Here is a 17,313-nt window from a genome sequence, read left to right on the forward strand (position 1 = left end):
ACCTGAAACATTAACTCTCTTTTCTCTCTGCACAGTTGCTGCCAGACCTGCTGAGTAGATCCAGAACTTTCTGATCTTATTACTGCAGAAGAGCTTATCGAGGAGCTTCTGTTTGCTGATGATTGCCCCCTTCTGGCACAGACAGAGGAGGCAGTGCAGCTCATTGTGAACTGTTTCTCTGAGACAGCAAATGCCTTTTGCCTTACTATTAGCCTAAAGAAAACAGAAGAGCTGTACCAACCACAGCCCTGAGGAAATTACAATCCACTGCAGATCAACATTGACAGCAGCAACCTCAATGCAATGGAACAATTCCCAGTCTAGGGTAGCATTACCTCAAATGATGCCACTGCAAACAAGGACATAGGCAATTGACTGTCTAAGGCCAACAGCTCCTTTGTCCACTTTGCAAAGTGTATCTGGGGAAACCATTCACTACGCATCTCTCCCAGAATTCAAGTCTCCAGAGCGATTATCATCGCCACCCTCTTGTATGAGTCAGAATCATGGGTTCTGTACAGAAAACAAATGTGACTGCTGGAGAGCTTCCATCAACACTGTCTTCAATCCATCATGAACATCAGATGGCAGGACTACACCACAAACAATGATGTCCTCAACAGAGCCAATCTGCCCAGCATTGAATGCATTCTCTTACAATGCCAATTGCATTGGGCAGGACGTGTGTCACACATGGAGGATTCCAGAATGCCAACAGCAGTGCTTTATGGTGAATTATGCTCCGGTAAGTGAAATTAACATGTAGCTCACAAACACTTCAAAGACCAGCTGAAAAGACAGCTCTCTGTGACTGACAATGACCAACGGGTGTGGGAGCAGGATGCTGCTGACAGAGACAGCTGGCACACAACAACCAGGAAAGCAACCTACAAGTTCAAAACAAACAGACGTGAGGCTGCTGAAGAAAGGCACCAACAATGGAAGGAATCTGCTTCTACCAGAGCCCCTACAAACCAGGAGTTCTTGTGCCCCAACTGCTCAAGAGCCTGAAGATCAAGAATTGGCCTCTTCAGTCACCAACGATCACGCCAAAAACCACAGAGACAAGCCTTCCCATATACTTCACCTGCGAAGAATCTGCCATCGTCATCACCAGGGATGAGGGACTTCAGTTACAGGGAGAGACTGGAGAAGCTGGGATTGTTCTCCTTACAGCAGGGAAGGTTAAGAGGAGATTTAATTGAAGTGTTCAAAATTGTAAAGGGTTTTGTCATGCTAGGCCCCCACCTACCAAGAATGAGGCACATCAATTTTGTCATGAACATTGATTTTTAACTGTTGTTGGAGTGAGGAAATGACTTGTTAAACGGATCAGCTGTGGCTGGAAAAAAACATTTTCATACTAGCAGACATCGAAGGTAAGGAAGCGCATACCAGGGCCTGCTAAGGAGGATACAATCCACAAGGGTCAAAACTGGTTAGACCAGCTGGTCACATCCTGGAACCTGCTGTTCCAGGATTTCCTTTTGAACTGGCCACAGAGAGTTGGAAGTCAGAGTCTCTGTTTGCTCCTGGACTGAGAAGATCTCTCCTTTCTGCTCCCATCTCTTTCTCACAAGCCTCTGAATCTACTGAAGACACATGAACCTCAAGCAAGAGAAGTCTCCTAAAGAGAACAAGGTTTAAGAAGAATACTGGGCCCCAACGAAAAGCAAAATCTACCTACAATCAAGGACTCTACAGTGAGCTCAAAGAACCGTAACAACAACTCTTCAGATATTGCCTCAAACATTCCACTTTATTTTTCTTCTGCTCTTTTCTGTCTTTATTTGCATGTGTGTATCACGTATGTTTGCTAGCTTGGGCGTGTCATATACCCGTAGGCATCAACCGAATTAGAGTTTAAGTTCAAGTTTAATAAATTTCAACTTTTCTTCTTTAAATCTAAGAAAACCTGTTTGTGCTGGTTTCTTTGCCTTATAATTGGAAAGCGGTGAACAAGGATTCACCAAGAGGGAGCTAAAAACACGGTGTGTTTAAAATTAAACCCTGTTACGGTAAGACCAGGTGAAGGCTGAAAGGGAACCCTAGACCCCTTTCACACCGGGTCGTAACAGGTTTTGATTGAGTAAATAAGGAGAAACTGTTTCCAGTGGCAGGAGTGTTGGTAACCAGAGGGACACAAATTTAAGATCATTGGTAAAAGAACCAGAGGGGAGAGGAGGAGATTGTTTTTTTACACAGCGAGTTGTTGTGATCTGGAATGCGCTGCCTGAAAGGGCAGTGGAAGCAGAAGGAAATTGGATAAATACTTGAAGGGGAAAGAAACATTTGCAAAGCTTTTGGGAAAGAGCAGGGGGAGTGAGACTAATTGGATAGCTCTTTGAAAGAGCTGGCACAGGCACAATGGGCCAAATGGCCTCCTTCTGTGCTGTATCATTCAATGAAATTGTGGAGATGTGAATTTTTCTGTCGGTTTTCATGTCTTATGTTCTATTTCACAGTGAGGCCGGGTGCACACCGTTCGCAGTCAGTCTGATCATGGATTACTTCCCAAAGGTGTCCCGAGGTTTGGCCATGGGCTTCTATAACTGGGGAATCTACGCTGGCTACAGCCTGTCATATGCTGTCGGGAACTATGTTACCAGGGCCAACATCCTGGGGCAGGTAAGCTTCACCTCCAGCCCTGCAGGGCCCCTCACTACCCCCCACCACTGAACTATTTCCTCTTGTCGCAGGTGCCTCTCCCTCAAATGGAGCCTGTTGTGAGTGGACCTCAGAACACAGAAAAATTAAGACATGTATGTCCAAAATGGACAACACAGCTGAGAAGGTCATTGAAACAACTTTGAAAACAAACACCTGGGTTTGTGTCCCACAAAGTAAAACCAAGGCTCCGTCTGCCCTCCCAAGTGGATGTAAAAGATCCCATTGCACTACTTGGAAAAAGACAGGGCAGTTCACCCTGGTGTTTTGGGACAATATTTATCCTGCAACCAGCAACACAAAAATAGACTATTGGGTCATTACAACATTGCTGTTTGTGGGAGCTTGCTGTGCATAAATTGGCTGCTGCATTTCTTACATTACAACAATGGTTACACGACAAAAGTACTTCACTGGCTGTAAAGTGCTTTGGGACGTCCTGGGATCGGATAGCCCCCTGAACAGGAGGGAACATGAGGTCGTCCCAGAGGTTGGTTTGCGGAAGCAATGAGTGAGCCCAAAGCAGCCATTGATATACCAATGTGGTCATCATTGGCCCATGGGGTCATCACTGGTCCAATGGGGTCATCACTGGACCAATGGTGTCATAATCAGCTCAAATGGGGTCATCACTGGCCCTATGGGGTCATCACCAGCCCAATGGTGTCATCACGAGCCCAAATGGGGTCATCATTGGCCCAATGGGGTCATCACTGGCCCAATGGGGTCATCACTGGCCAATGGAGTCATCACTGGCCCAAATGGGGTAATTACTGGCCCAATAGGGTCATTATGGGCTGATGGGGTCATCACTTGCCCAATGGGGTCATCACTAGCCCAAATGGGGTCATCACTAGCCTGATGGGGTCATCACTGGCCCAAATGGGGTCATCACTGGCCCAATGGGGTCATCACTGACCCGATGGATCATCACTGGCCTGATGGGTCTTCACTGGCCTGATGGGTCATCACTGACCCGATGGGGTCATCACTGACCCGATGGGGTCATCACTGACCCGATGGGTCATCATTGGCCTGATGGGTCTTCACTGGCCTGATGGGTCTTCACTGGCCTGATGGGTCATCATTGGCCTGATGGGTCTTCACTGGCCTGATGGGTCATCACTGGCCTGATGGGTCATCACTGGCCTGATGGGTCTTCACTGGCCTGATGGGTCATCACTGGCCTGATGGGTCTTCACTGGCCTGATGGGTCATCACTGACCCGATGGGTCATCATTGGCCTGATGGGTCTTCACTGGCCTGATGGGTCATCACTGGCCTGATGGGTCTTCACTGGCCTGATGGGTCATCATTGGCCTGATGGGTCTTCACTGGCCTGATGGGTCTTCATTGGCCTGATGGGTCATCACTGGCCTGATGGGTCTTCATTGGCCTGATGGGTCATCACTTGCCTGATGGGTCATCACTGGCCTGATGGGTCTTCACTGACCCGATGGGTCATCACTGGCCTGATGGGTCATCACTGACCCGATGGGTCGTCATTGGCCTGATGGGTCTTCACTGGCCTGATGGGTCATCACTGGCCTGATGGGTCTTCACTGGCCTGATGGATCATCATTGGCCTGATGGATCACTGGCCTGATGGGTCTTCACTGACCCGATGGGTCTTCACTGGCCTGATGGGTCATCATTGGCCTGATGGGTCATCACTGACCCGATGGGTCATCATTGGCCTGATGGGTCATCACTGACCCGATGGGTCATCATTGGCCTGATGGGTCATCACTGACCCGATGGGTCATCATTGGCCTGATGGGTCTTCACTGGCCTGATGGATCATCATTGGCCTGATGGGTCTTCACTGACCCGATGGGTCATCATTGGCCTGATGGGTCATCACTGACCCGATGGGTCATCATTGGCCTGATGGGTCATCACTGACCCGATGGGTCATCATTGGCCTGATGGGTCTTCACTGGCCTGATGGATCATCATTGGCCTGATGGGTCTTCACTGGCCTGATGGGTTATCACTGGCCTGATGGGTCATCATTGGCCTGATGGGTCTTCACTGACCCGATGGGTCATCATTGGCCTGATGGGTCTTCACTGGCCTGATGGATCATCACTGGCCTGATGGGTCTTCACTGACCCGATGGGTCATCATTGGCCTGATGGGTCATCACTGGCCTGATGGGTCTTCACTGACCCGATGGGTCATCATTGGCCTGATGGGTCATCATTGGCCTGATGGGTCTTCACTGGCCTGATGGATCATCATTGGCCTGATGGGTCATCACTGGCCTGATGGGTCTTCACTGACCCGATGGGTCATCATTGGCCTGATGGGTCATCACTGACCCGATGGGTCATCATTGGCCTGATGGGTCATCATTGGCCTGATGGGTCTTCACTGACCCGATGGGTCATCATTGGCCTGATGGGTCATCACTGACCCGATGGGTCATCATTGGCCTGATGGGTCTTCACTGGCCTGACGGGTCTTCACTGACCCGATGGGTCATCATTGGCCTGATGGGTCATCACTGACCCGATGGGTCATCATTGGCCTGGTGGGTCTTCACTGGCCTGATGGGTCATCACTGACCCGATGGGTCATCATTGGCCTGATGGATCACTGGCCTGATGGGTCTTCACTGACCCGATGGGTCTTCACTGGCCTGATGGGTCATCACTGGCCTGATGGGTCTTCACTGGCCTGATGGGTCATCATTGGCCTGATGGGTCATCACTGACCCGATGGGTCATCATTGGCCTGATGGGTCATCACTGACCCGATGGGTCATCATTGGCCTGATGGGTCTTCACTGGCCTGATGGGTCATCACTGGCCTGATGGGTCTTCACTGGCCTGATGGGTTATCACTGGCCTGATGGGTCATCATTGGCCTGATGGGTCTTCACTGGCCTGGGGTCATCACTGGCCTGATGGGTCATCATTGGCCTGATGGGTCATCATTGGCCTGATGGGTCTTCACTGGCCTGATGGGTCTTCACTGACCCAATGGGTCTTCACTGGCCTGATGGGTCATCACTGACCCGATGGGTCATCATTGGCCTGATGGGTCTTCACTGGCCTGATGGGTCTTCACTGGCCTGATGGGTCATCACTGGCCTGATGGGTCATCATTGGCCTGATGGGTCATCACTGGCCTGATGGGTCATCATTGGCCTGATGGGTCATCACTGGCCTGATGGGTCATCATTGGCCTGATGGGTCTTCACTGACCCGATGGGTCTTCACTGGCCTGATGGGTCATCACTGACCCGATGGGTCATCATTGGCCTGATGGGTCTTCACTGGCCTGATGGGTCTTCACTGGCCTGATGGGTCATCATTGGCCTGATGGGTCTTCACTGACCCGATGGGGTCATCACTGACCCGATGGATCATCACTGGCCTGATTGGTCATCACTGGCCTGATGGGTCTTCACTGGCCTGATGGGTCTTCACTGACCCGATGGGTCCTCACTGGCCTGATGGGTCTTCACTGGCCTGATGGGTCATCACTGACCCGATGGGTCATCACTGGCCTGATGGGTCATCACTGACCCGATGGATCATCACTGGCCTGATGCGTCATCACTGGCCTGATGGGTCTTCACTGGCCTGATGGGTCCTCACTGGCCTGATGGGTCTTCACTGGCCTGATGGGTCTTCACTGACCCGATGGGTCTTCACTGACCCGATGGGTCCTCACTGGCCTGATGGGTCCTCACTGGCCTGATGGGTCTTCACTGGCCTGATGGGTCTTCACTGACCCGATGGGTCATCACTGACCCGATGGGTCTTCACTGACCCGATGGGTCCTCACTGGCCCGATGGGTCCTCACTGGCCTGATGGGTCTTCACTGGCCTGATGGGTCTTCACTGACCCGATGGGTCCTCACTGGCCTGATGGGTCTTCACTGGCCTGATGGGTCTTCACTGACCCGATGGGTCCTCACTGGCCTGATGGGTCTTCACTGGCCTGATGGGTCTTCACTGACCCGATGGGTCCTCACTGGCCTGATGGGTCTTCACTGGCCTGATGGGTCTTCACTGACCCGATGGGTCCTCACTGGCCTGATGGGTCTTCACTGGCCTGATGGGTCATCATTGGCCTGATGGGTCTTCACTGGCCTGATGGGTCATCACTGGCCTGATGGGTCTTCACTGACCCGATGGGTCCTCACTGGCCTGATGGGTCATCACTGACCCGATGGATCATCACTGGCCTGATGGGTCTTCACTGACCCGATGGGTCCTCACTGGCCTGATGGGTCTTCACTGACCCGATGGATCATCACTGGCCTGATGGGTCATCATTGGCCTGATGGGTCTTCACTGGCCTGATGGGTCATCACTGGCCTGATGGGTCTTCACTGACCCGATGGGTCCTCACTGGCCTGATGGGTCTTCACTGACCCGATGGGTCATCACTGGCCTGATGGGTCTTCACTGGCCTGATGGGTCATCACTGGCCTGATGGGTCATCACTGACCCGATGGATCATCACTGGCCTGATGGGTCATCACTGACCCGATGGATCATCACTGACCCGATGGATCATCACTGGCCTGATGCGTCATCACTGGCCTGATGGGTCTTCACTGGCCCGATGGAGTCTTCACTGACCCGATGGGTCATCACTGGCCCGATGGGGTCATCACTGACCCGATGGGGTCATCACTGGCCCGATGGGGTCATCACTGACCTGATGGGGTCATCACTGGCCTGATGGATCATCACTGGCCCGATGGATCATCACTGGCCCGATGGGTCATCACTGGCCCGATGGGCCATCACTGACCCGATGGGTCATCACTGGCCCAAACCCAAGGTCACTATTGAGAGGAGGGAAAAATAAAATCGGAAAAGGATTGAGCAGCTGAGAGGGGAGGTCAGGTTAATATTCTGGGTGTATGGCATTCTCTGATTTTGTTTGAGCAGGCTTTAAGCAGTTGTGAAATGCTGTGATTTTCTGACACTGTGTTTCCCTCAGGGTTGGAGATGGGCTTTCTTCCTTAGCGCTATCCCAGGGTTCATTGTTAGCGCCATTCTGCTGCTGACAGTTCGTGAATTTCGAGCTGCGAAGACAAGTGATGATGATGACAAAACTACCGTGACCCACAGGCTGACCCTTGGCCAGAAAGTACTGCAGTGTCTGCGACCATTCATCAGACCCCCACTCCTGCTCCTCTGTCTCGCTGGGTCTGTCAGGAATGCAGGTAAATGAGGGACGTGCATTTATATAGTGCCAACAGTGTCTTTATCACATCGCAGATATATCAAAGCCATAACGTAAAACTGAAATGCTTCACAGAGCCATAGAATGTTCTAGCATACCAAGTTTAACCCCATTCTCCCCCTTACTCCCTTACCCTTTAATATCCTACTCAGGAATACTTTCACAGCACTGCACATTGTATTTATCATCAGGCTCCAATTCTAAATCCATCTGTTCCATTTGCCTCACTCAATCTTACTGCTCTCAAATGAGCTTTGCAAAAGCTGTGAGTCTGCTACACCATCTGTTACCATTCTCACATCAATGAAAGAGTAACTTCCAAGGGGTTAGATACAGAGTAAAGCTCCCTCTACACTGTCCCCATCAAACACTCTCAGGACAGGTACAGCACTGGGGTTAGATACAGAGTAAAGCTCCCTCTACACTGTCCCCATCAAACACTCCCAGGACAGGTACAGCACTGGGGTTGGCTGCTGGCTAAGTGGAGTGTTGACTGCTGATTGCAGCAATGAGCCTCAGCTGAGAGTGCTGGTGGCAGTTGGAGGTTGCAGAGGTGGAGAGAGGAGCTATGCTGAGCAAGGGAGAGCAGTTACAACAAAGCAGAGGTTAAACTTCAACAACAATCTCCATTAAAGAGAAGAAAGAGACATTTTTTGGAAACAAGGCTTTGTCTGGAGGTGGGTGCTGAACACCAGTAATTTACTTTGGACTGTTGGGGGAGGAACAAGTGGCTGGAACAACAAGGGGTGGGACTGCCAATTCAACAGGAATCTGTGCTGCTGCAAAAGCACACAGGGAAGCTCCCTCCCCACCCCAATTGCCGAGCCTGGGTCAGCTGAGGCTGCCCAGCTAAACAGACGGAAGGGGATAGATAGTGCCTGGGCAGCTTCAGCTGACCCAGGTGAAGACGACTCCCCCAACCTGAAGACCAAGTTTAAAGATTGTTTTAAGTGTGCTGTGAGCACCACCTCCAGAAAGCAAGTCATCCCTTACAGCCTGCCTTTGCCTCTCCTCTATTACCTCAGCCTCTCCACTAACCTGTTGTTTGTTTGCTTGTCTTTAATACATATTCAATATTTTCAGTGAATCGCTGATATTTGGTGTACAAGCCCACAATTTGGGGTGGGTTTAGCTCTTAGACCCATGGCAAGCCCTTCATCACCGGTGGCGGGGCCCTCTACTACCTATGCAGCTGCAGCTTCTGTGGCTGCCCACGTGGCCCCGTCACCCTTTAAATTAATAACATCCAGCCATGGGGTGAAGAGCTATCCCCACCCCAACATGTCTATTGAGGCCTTCGTAAAGGCAATGGCCGAGGTTGTCGGCCCCTCGGCCATTGTTGCGGCCTCAAAGATGTATGGGAAGGCTGTGTTCTTTTTGAGGACCGAGCGGCCGGTGTCCCTGGCCCTGAGTAAAGGGCTCACTGTGGGGGGGACCTTCCTGCCAGTGGACCCTCTGGGGGCCACTGCGCGTCGGATAATGTTGTCCAACGTCCCACCCTTAATTCCCAGTGAGCTCCTCCTCCCGCACCTGCACCATCTGGGGGAGGTGAGGTCGGGGATCACCCCAGTCCGGCTTGGTCTTCGGGAGCACAGCCTCCAACATGTCTACTCCTTCCGCCGCCAGTTATTTATGCAGCTGGCGCGGGAGGAGGACACGGAGGGCCAATTTAATGTGGAGTTCCAGGGGACGGCCTACCGCGTCTTTTGGACCTTGGACGGGGTGCGGTGCCACGTCTGGAAGGGGGTGGGGCATGTTCGGAAGAACTGCCCCAACCTCCCGGCCGCCAGCTCCACCTCGGCGGCCCAGAGTGGTTCCACAGCACCTCCTCCCACTCCCCCCGCACATCCAACAGACACCGCTCAGTCGGTTCCGGAGGCTGTGGTTTTCACAGCCTCCGGCGGGGAGGGGAGCATCCGTCCGAGCGGAAGGAAGACGCGGGGAAAAAAGAAACATCATGAGGCGCGTCCACTGGACACTTTGACTCAACCCGAGCCTGAGCTCAGCCCAAAGCCCATTCCCATGGAATCCACCTGTCACAGGGCTGGGCTCAGGCCCAGGGTGACTAAAAAGGAAAAAAAGGGTGCGGAGGCGGAGGCCTCTGATGACATGGAGATCTCTGAGCCTCCGCGCCCTAGTGGGAAAAAGAGGAGAAGGCACCCCTCCACAGAAATAACACAGGGCCCTGAGGTGCAGGGCCCATCTGTTGGAGGGGAGCTGCCTCCTGTTTCGGATCTTCAGTTTCTCCCTACCGCCACCACCAAGGCTGCAAAGTCCGGGCAGGAGCTCCCTATTCCTCAGGATGGAGGGGAGGGGAAGGCCCCGGTACATGAGGCCCCTCCTGAAGGAGTAAGTGGGGCCCTGCTTGTGGTGGGGGAGCCTGGGGACGCCGCCCATTCCGCCACTGCTACTGGGTCGGGTGCCATGAATGAAGGGGAGGGCGACGCCCCAGAGGGTTAGCCCTCCCAGCCGGAGTCCACCACCAACCAGGAGACACCTGACCTGGTGAAAACTGAGAATTCTGCCCCATCTGCTGGACCTGTGGGTGCTGGCGTAGCGGGAGATGGCCTCCTCTCTCTGCCTCTGGTCTCGGCTCCAGCTGGATTTCCGGAGTCGGGATCTTATGTCTCCCCTGGACCACTCGTTGGCCTGGGGACGGAGGTAGAGGGGGGTCCTGGGCTGGTGGCGCCCACAGGCTCCAGTTTCACAATAGAACCCAGAGAGGACTCCTCCGCCATCGATCCTGGGGGTGGGAAACCCACACCATTCCAGGAGACGAAGCCACCTGGCTCCTGGAGTGGCAGGGTGGGGTCTACATGAGTCACCTCACCCCTATTTCTAGTGGGGTGGCTATCTTGTTGGCCCCGACTTTTCAGCCGGAGATCTTGGGGGTCAAGGAGCTAGTGCCGGGCCGCTTGCTCCACCTCGCCGTTCGCCTGGGTAGCGTGCCACTCCACTTTGTGAACGTGTACGCGCCCAGGCCCGGCGCTTTGCAAGCGCGCTTCTTTGAAGAAGTGTCCGCTCTCTTGAGCTCCACCGATAGCGGCAAGTGCATCATCCTCGGGGGGGTATTTTAACTGCACCGTCGAGGTGGGGGATCACTCCGGTCCCGAGCGCGGAGGACGTCTGGCGGAATCTCCATCCCGACTCCAGCGCCTTCACATGGAGGTCTGGAGGAGGGGGGTCGCGAATCGACCGCCTCTACTTTTCGCAGGCGTACGTCTCCCGCGTCTCAGCGGCTGGTGCCGTGCTCGGACCACCATCTGGTGTGGGCGGAGTTTACTCCGCTCCGCACGCAGGCGGGGTCCGCGTACTGGCACTTTAACAACCGGCTGCTGGAGGACGAGCGATTCCGGGACTCGTTCCGTCGATTCTGGGCCGACTGGAGAAGGAAGCAGGGGGGCTTCCCCTCCTTGAGGCTTTGGTGGGTTGTGGGCGACACTCACATCCGCGTCTTCTGTCAGGATTACGCGAAGGGGTCGACCAAGAGGCGGGAGGCCGAGATCGGGCGCCTTGAGAGGGAGGTGCTCGACTTGGAGTCCCGCCTCGGTCATGCCGTCACGGACCTGGCCCTGTGGCAGGCGTACAAAGAGAAGAAGGGCGCGCTGAGGGACCTGCAGCTCATAGGGTCCCGAGGCGCGTACGTGAGGTCGCGGATCCAGATCCTGGAAGATTTGGACCGCGCCTCACCCTTCTTCTACTCGCTGGAAAAATGGCGGGGGGTCCATAAGCAGCTCGTTGAGCTGCTGGCCGACGACGGATCCTCCATCACGGATCCGGAGGGAATGGGCCTCCTGGTCCGGACTTATTACAGTGCGTTGTTCTCTCCGGATCCGTCCAGCGAGGATGCGCGCAGAGTTTCGTGGGAGGACCTGCCGCAGGTCAGCCCGGAAGGCGCCGAAGGATTGGAGGCTCCGCTCACGTTGGCGGAGCTGACTGGCGCACTCCACCAGCTCACAAGGGGCAAATCCCCAGGGCTGGATGGGTTGACTGTGGAGTTCCTCAGGGCGTTCTGGGACGTCCTGGGGGACGATTATGCGCGGGTCCTGGGGGAAAGCCTGGCGACCGGGGAGATGCCCCTCTCGTGGCGCAGGGTGGTCATCGTCCTGCTGCCGAAGAAGGGCGATCTCCGTCTTCTTAAAAACTGGCGTCCGGTCTCCCTCCTCAGCACGGATTATAAGATCTTTGCCCGGGCTATGTCTACCCGCCTGGGCTCTGTGCTGGCCCACATGATCCACCCGGGCCGGTCCATCCAGGACGACGTCCACCTGGTCCGGGACCTGGTCCATCTTTCCCAGAGGACTGGTCAGTCGGTCGCCTTTCTCTCCCTCGATCAGGAGAAGGCGTTCGACAGGGTGGATCACAAATACCTTTTCGGGACTCTGCGCGCTTTCGGACTCTGGCCGCATTTCGTGGCCTGGGTCCGACTTTTATACGCCGCCACTGTGTGTCTAGTCAAAGTTAACGGGTCCTTGACGGCACCCCTTCGCTTTGGGAGAGGAGTGCGTCAGGGATGCCCCATGTCCGGCCAATTGTATACCATCTGCGTGGAGCCCTTCCTGTGCCTGCTTCGCAGGAGGTTGACAGGACTGGCTCTGCGCGAGCCGGCCATGCGGGTCGTCCTCTTGGCTTATGCCGACGACGTGCTCCTCGCGATCACAGATCCCGTTGACTTGCGGAGGATGCACGACTGCCAGCAGACCTTTTCTGCCGCGTCCTCCGCGAGGATCAATTGGGAGAAATGTTCCGGACTCCTGGTTGGTCAGTGGCGGGTGGACTCCCTGCCGGAGGAGATGACACCTTTTGCGTGGAGCACCACGCACCTCCTCTATCTGGGAGTCCACCTTAGCCCCGCTGAGGAAGCCTGGCCGGCAAACTGGCAGGAGTTGGAGGCGAAAGTCACCGCTCGGCTGGGGCGCTGGACAGGACTGCTCCGAGTGCTTTCCTACAGGGGCCGAGCGTTGGTCATAAACCAACTGGTGGCCTCGATGCTGTGGTACCGGTTGGTCACTTTGGCCCCGCCCCCTGTATTTGCCACCAAGATCCAGAAGAAACTCGTCGATTTCTTCTGGGGCAAGAGGAAACACTGGGTCTCTGCCGCGGTCCTGAGTCTCCCGATCGAGGAGGGCGGTCAGTCGCTGGTGTGCGTCCGCACCCAGGCTGCGACTCTCCGCCTTCGGACCCTGCAGAGATACCTGTACGTCGAGCGTCCTCCCAGATGGTGTGCGCTGGCGACGTATTTTTTCCGCCAGTGTCACTGCCTTCAAGACGACACGCAGCTCCCGGTGGAGTCCGTTAGCCGCGCCTCTCTGAGGGAGTTGCCTGTCTTTTACCGGGATCTTTTCCGAGTCTGGAACATGGTCGCCTCCAGTCAGGGCGCTCCCCCGCCGGCGGAGGAGAGCGCCTCGGCTGTCCGGGCGGCCGACTCCGGGGACGGTCCGGCGGGCGGAGGAGTAGCCGAAACCCCCGGGACGTCCCTCACTGCGGGTGGCGAGGGGGCTCGGGAGTGCGGAGCGATCCTGGCCGAGCTGTCCCCCGCTCGGCCGGAACTGCTCATCGGACCCAGGCCCCGAAACCCTCCTCGGGAGCCGGTCCCGCACAACCCGAGCCGCCTCTCGGAAATGCACTCCGTGCCATTCCAATCGGCGCGGAGGGGTTTCCTGTACGGGCTGCTCCTGCACACTCTCCACTTCCTCGCCCTCGTCAGCCGGCCGGACACGCCCTGGCGGTCCGCGTTGCCATCTGGCGGCGAGGGGAAACCCCGATGGAGGTCTCTCTACGCGGGAATCTTCCCCCTTTACATCGGGGACCTGGGGTGGAGGGTGCTGCACAGAGCAGTCCCGTGCAATAGGCTTTTAAGTAGGTTCACGGACTCCCAGGCCAGCTGTACTTTCTGCGGCCTGGACGAGTCCGTGTTCCACATTTATACGGAGTGTGCGAGGTTGCAGCCCCTATTTGAGTATCTGAAGGGGCTGCTCCTCAAATTCTGGCTGCACTTCAGTCCCACGCTCCTGATCTTTGGGCACCCGGTGCGGAGGGGCTTGGGCAGGGAGGAGGATCTCCTCGTCGGTCTGCTCCTGGGCCTGGCCAAGGTGGCAATTCACAGGTCCAGGTTGCGGGCCGTCGGGGGGTCCGTCCTCCCCGATTGCCTGCCCCTCTTCCGCGGTTACGTTCGCGCCCGGGTGTCCCTGGAAAAGGAGCATGCGGTGTCCGCCGGTACGCTTGAGGCCTTCCGCGACCGGTGGGCACCGCAGGGACTGGAGTGCATCGTCGACGCCGAGAATGGCATTTTAATTTGAGTTTAATTTGAGTTTTTTTGTTTATTTATCTGTTTTAATAAAGTTATTTTAAAACTGTAAATATGTACATAAAGGGGGCCTGAGGGATAAAGGCCCCCTCGATGTGAAAAATATAAAAGGGGCCTGGGGTATAAAGGCCACCTAAAAAAAAAATGGAGTTAGAAAAAAAAAGGGGGTTAGATACAGAGTAAAGCTCCCTCTACACTGTAAAAAAAAAAAAAACGGGGTTAGATGCAGAGTAAAGCTCCCTCTACACTGTCCCTATCAAACATTCCTCTGTGAGGAATTGCTCCCACCTGGATCTTTGGATCTGGCTGTTCATTTTCAACTTTCACAGTTTATGATTTAGTTATATTGATGTATTGTTATTTTTGCTGTCGGGTACTGTCTGGAACTATCCCAGACTCATTTCATACAGGACGAGATCTCAATCTGTACTATTTGAAAGCAGTGTGTGATGGGCTGCTCGGTATCGAGGGAGGTGTGAGATGGTGTCCAGGAACATGGAATGCTCTCCAAACATGGGAGGATCTGTACAGGGGAACTGTCAATTGTGGATTCAGGAGTGTAGAGTTCATAATCCAGAGATCATAAATTCAAATTATACAAGGGGTGGCTTGAGAGTCTGAATTCAAAATCTGGAAGTATAAAGGTGAGCATGAAGTCCATGTTGGTCACTTTATGTCCTTTAGGGAAGGAATCCTGCCTTCACTTATGCAGTCTGGGCCGAGATGTGAATCCAGTCCCACACCAACATGCTTGAGTCTTGACAGCTCTCTGAAGTGGCTCAATGCGACTCTCTCTGTTGTAAGAAACTCTCAGGGCAATTAATCCTAGACACAGCCTGAAAATGAATGGAGAAAGGTGAAAGGTCAGTTACTACAGGGCACTCCACTCCTGGCTGCAGTGATGGTTTTAGCTTGTGTTTTACCGATTTCAGGAGGATATGTTTGGGCCTACAATACCCAGCTGTATTTCAATCTGTACTATAGCGGTGTGGATGTGGGCCACTGGTTGTCATGGATACCGCTAGTTGGAGGCTGTCTCGGAGCTGTCTCTGGAGGGTTTATTTCGGACCAATTGGTTAAAAGAAGAGGATTGTACGCACGGGTCTGGGTCCTCGTCCTCAGTCAGGTGAGTGATTGATACTCTGACCACAGTCTCATTTACTTCTCCAGTCTTCTGGCCCTCAATCTCTAGACCAGGGTGTTAACCTTTTCATGTGGGGGGGCCACATTAAAATCTTACATGGGGGGACGGTGAGACAATTTCAGAAAGATAAAGGCATTAAAATTTATCTTACTATTTATCAAAACAGCAACAAATGTGCATTTTTGTGAAGAAGCTTTAAATGAGAAGATTATTAATTGACTTACTTTCTCTTCACTATGTTGGTCACTGGTTTAGTGAGAAACCTGGCATTTGTTTTGCTTGCACAAATAGTCAATGTTTGCCCGCACATTTGTTGTAGTGATGTGGAGTATTCCAGATAGATATCATTCTGTCAAGAGTGATCTTGATCACTCTCTCACTCTGTCCATATCTCGATCCCTCTTTACTCTCTCTCTCTTTGTGCCATCACTCCCCCTCTCTGTTTGTCCCCCTTTCTCTCCCTCTGTTTATCTCCCTCTCTCTCCCCCTTTATCTCTCTCTCTGTCCTCCTTCTCTCTGTCCCCTCTTTCTCTCTCTCTCTGTCCCCTCTTTCTCTCTCTCTCTGTCCCCTCTTTCTCTCTCTCTCTGTCCCCTCTTTCTCTCTCTCTCTGTCCCCCTTTCTCTCTCTCTCTGTCCCCCCTTTCTCTCTCTCTCTGTCCCCCCTTTCTCTCTCTCTCTGTCCCCTCTTTCTCTCTCTCTCTGTCCCCTCTTTCTCTCTCTCTCTGTCCCCTCTTTCTCTCTCTCTCTGTCCCCTCTTTCTCTCTCTCTCTGTCCCCTCTTTCTCTCTCTCTCTCTGTCCCCTTTCTCTCTCTCTCTATCCCCCTTTCTCTCTCTCTCTATCCCCCTTTCTCTCTCTCTCTATCCCCCTTTCTCTCTCTCTCTATCCCCCTTTCTCTCTCTGACCCCTCGTCCCCTCTCTCTCTCTGTCCCCCCTCTCTCTCTCTGTCCCCCCTCTCTCTCTCTGTCCCCCCTCTCTCTCTCTGTCCCCCCTCTCTCTCTCTGTCCCCCCTCTCTCTCTCTCTCTGTCCCCTCCCCTCTCTCTCTCTGTCCCCTCCCCTCTCTCTCTCTGTCCCCTCCCCTCTCTCTCTCTGTCCCCCCCCTCTCTCTCTCTGTCCCCCCCTCTCTCTCTCTGTCCCCCCCTCTCTCTCTCTGTCCCCCCCTCTCTCTCTCTGTCCCCTCCCTCTCTCTCTCTGTCCCCCCCCTCTCTCTCTCTGTCCCCCCCTCTCTCTCTCTGTCCCCCCCTCTCTCTCTCTGTCCCCCCCTCTCTCTCTCTGTCCCCCCCCTCTCTCTCTCTGTCCCCCCCCTCTCTCTCTCTGTCCCCCCCCTCTCTCTCTCTGTCCCCCCCCTCTCTCTCTCTGTCCCCCCTCTCTCTCTCTCTGTCCCCCCCCTCTCTCTCTCTCTGTCCCCCCTCTCTCTCTCTCTCTGTCCCCCCTCTCTCTCTCTCTCTGTCCCCCCTCTCTCTCTCTCTGTCCCCCCTCTCTCTCTCTCTGTCCCCTCTCTCTCTCTCTGTCCCCCCTCTCTCTCTGTCCCCCCTCTCTCTCTCTCTGTCCCCCCTCTCTCTCTCTCTGTCCCCCCTCTCTCTCTCTCTGTCCCCCCTCTCTCTCTGTCCCCTCTCTCTCTCTCTCTCTCTGTCCCCTCTCTCTCTCTCTCTCTCTGTCCCTCTCTCTCTCTCTCTCTGTCCCCTCTCTCTCTCTGTCCCCTCTCTCTCTCTCTCTCTCTGTCCCCTCTCTCTCTCTCTCTCTCTGTCCCCTCTCTCTCTCTCTCTCTCTGTCCCCCCTCTCTCTCTCTCTGTCCCCCCTCTCTCTCTCTCTGTCCCCCTCTCTCTCTCTCTCTGTCCCCTCTCTCTCTCTCTCTGTCCCCTCTCTCTCTCTCTCTCTGTCCCCTCTCTCTCTCTCTCTCTCTGTCCCCCTCTCTCTCTCTCTCTCTCTCTCTCTGTCCCCTCTCTCTCTCTCTGTCCCCCTCTCTCTCTCTGTCCCCTCTC

General features: G+C 54.4%; 1 protein-coding gene across 1 annotated transcript in view; it reads left to right on the forward strand.

Moving 5' to 3' along the window:
* Window positions 1-17,313, forward strand: part of LOC137347399 (protein spinster homolog 1-like) — a 40,304-nt gene that overhangs the window by 15,979 nt on the left and 7,012 nt on the right. Inside the window, exons 4-6 of the mRNA XM_068011836.1 lie at window positions 2,466-2,628; window positions 7,636-7,861; window positions 15,121-15,314. Coding sequence (XP_067867937.1) covers window positions 2,466-2,628; window positions 7,636-7,861; window positions 15,121-15,314 — 583 coding nt within the window. The remainder of the gene's footprint in view (window positions 1-2,465; window positions 2,629-7,635; window positions 7,862-15,120; window positions 15,315-17,313) is intronic.

Source organism: Heterodontus francisci, chromosome 32 (genome assembly GCF_036365525.1).
Source record: "Heterodontus francisci isolate sHetFra1 chromosome 32, sHetFra1.hap1, whole genome shotgun sequence".
Taxonomy (NCBI): Eukaryota; Metazoa; Chordata; class Chondrichthyes; order Heterodontiformes; family Heterodontidae; genus Heterodontus; species Heterodontus francisci.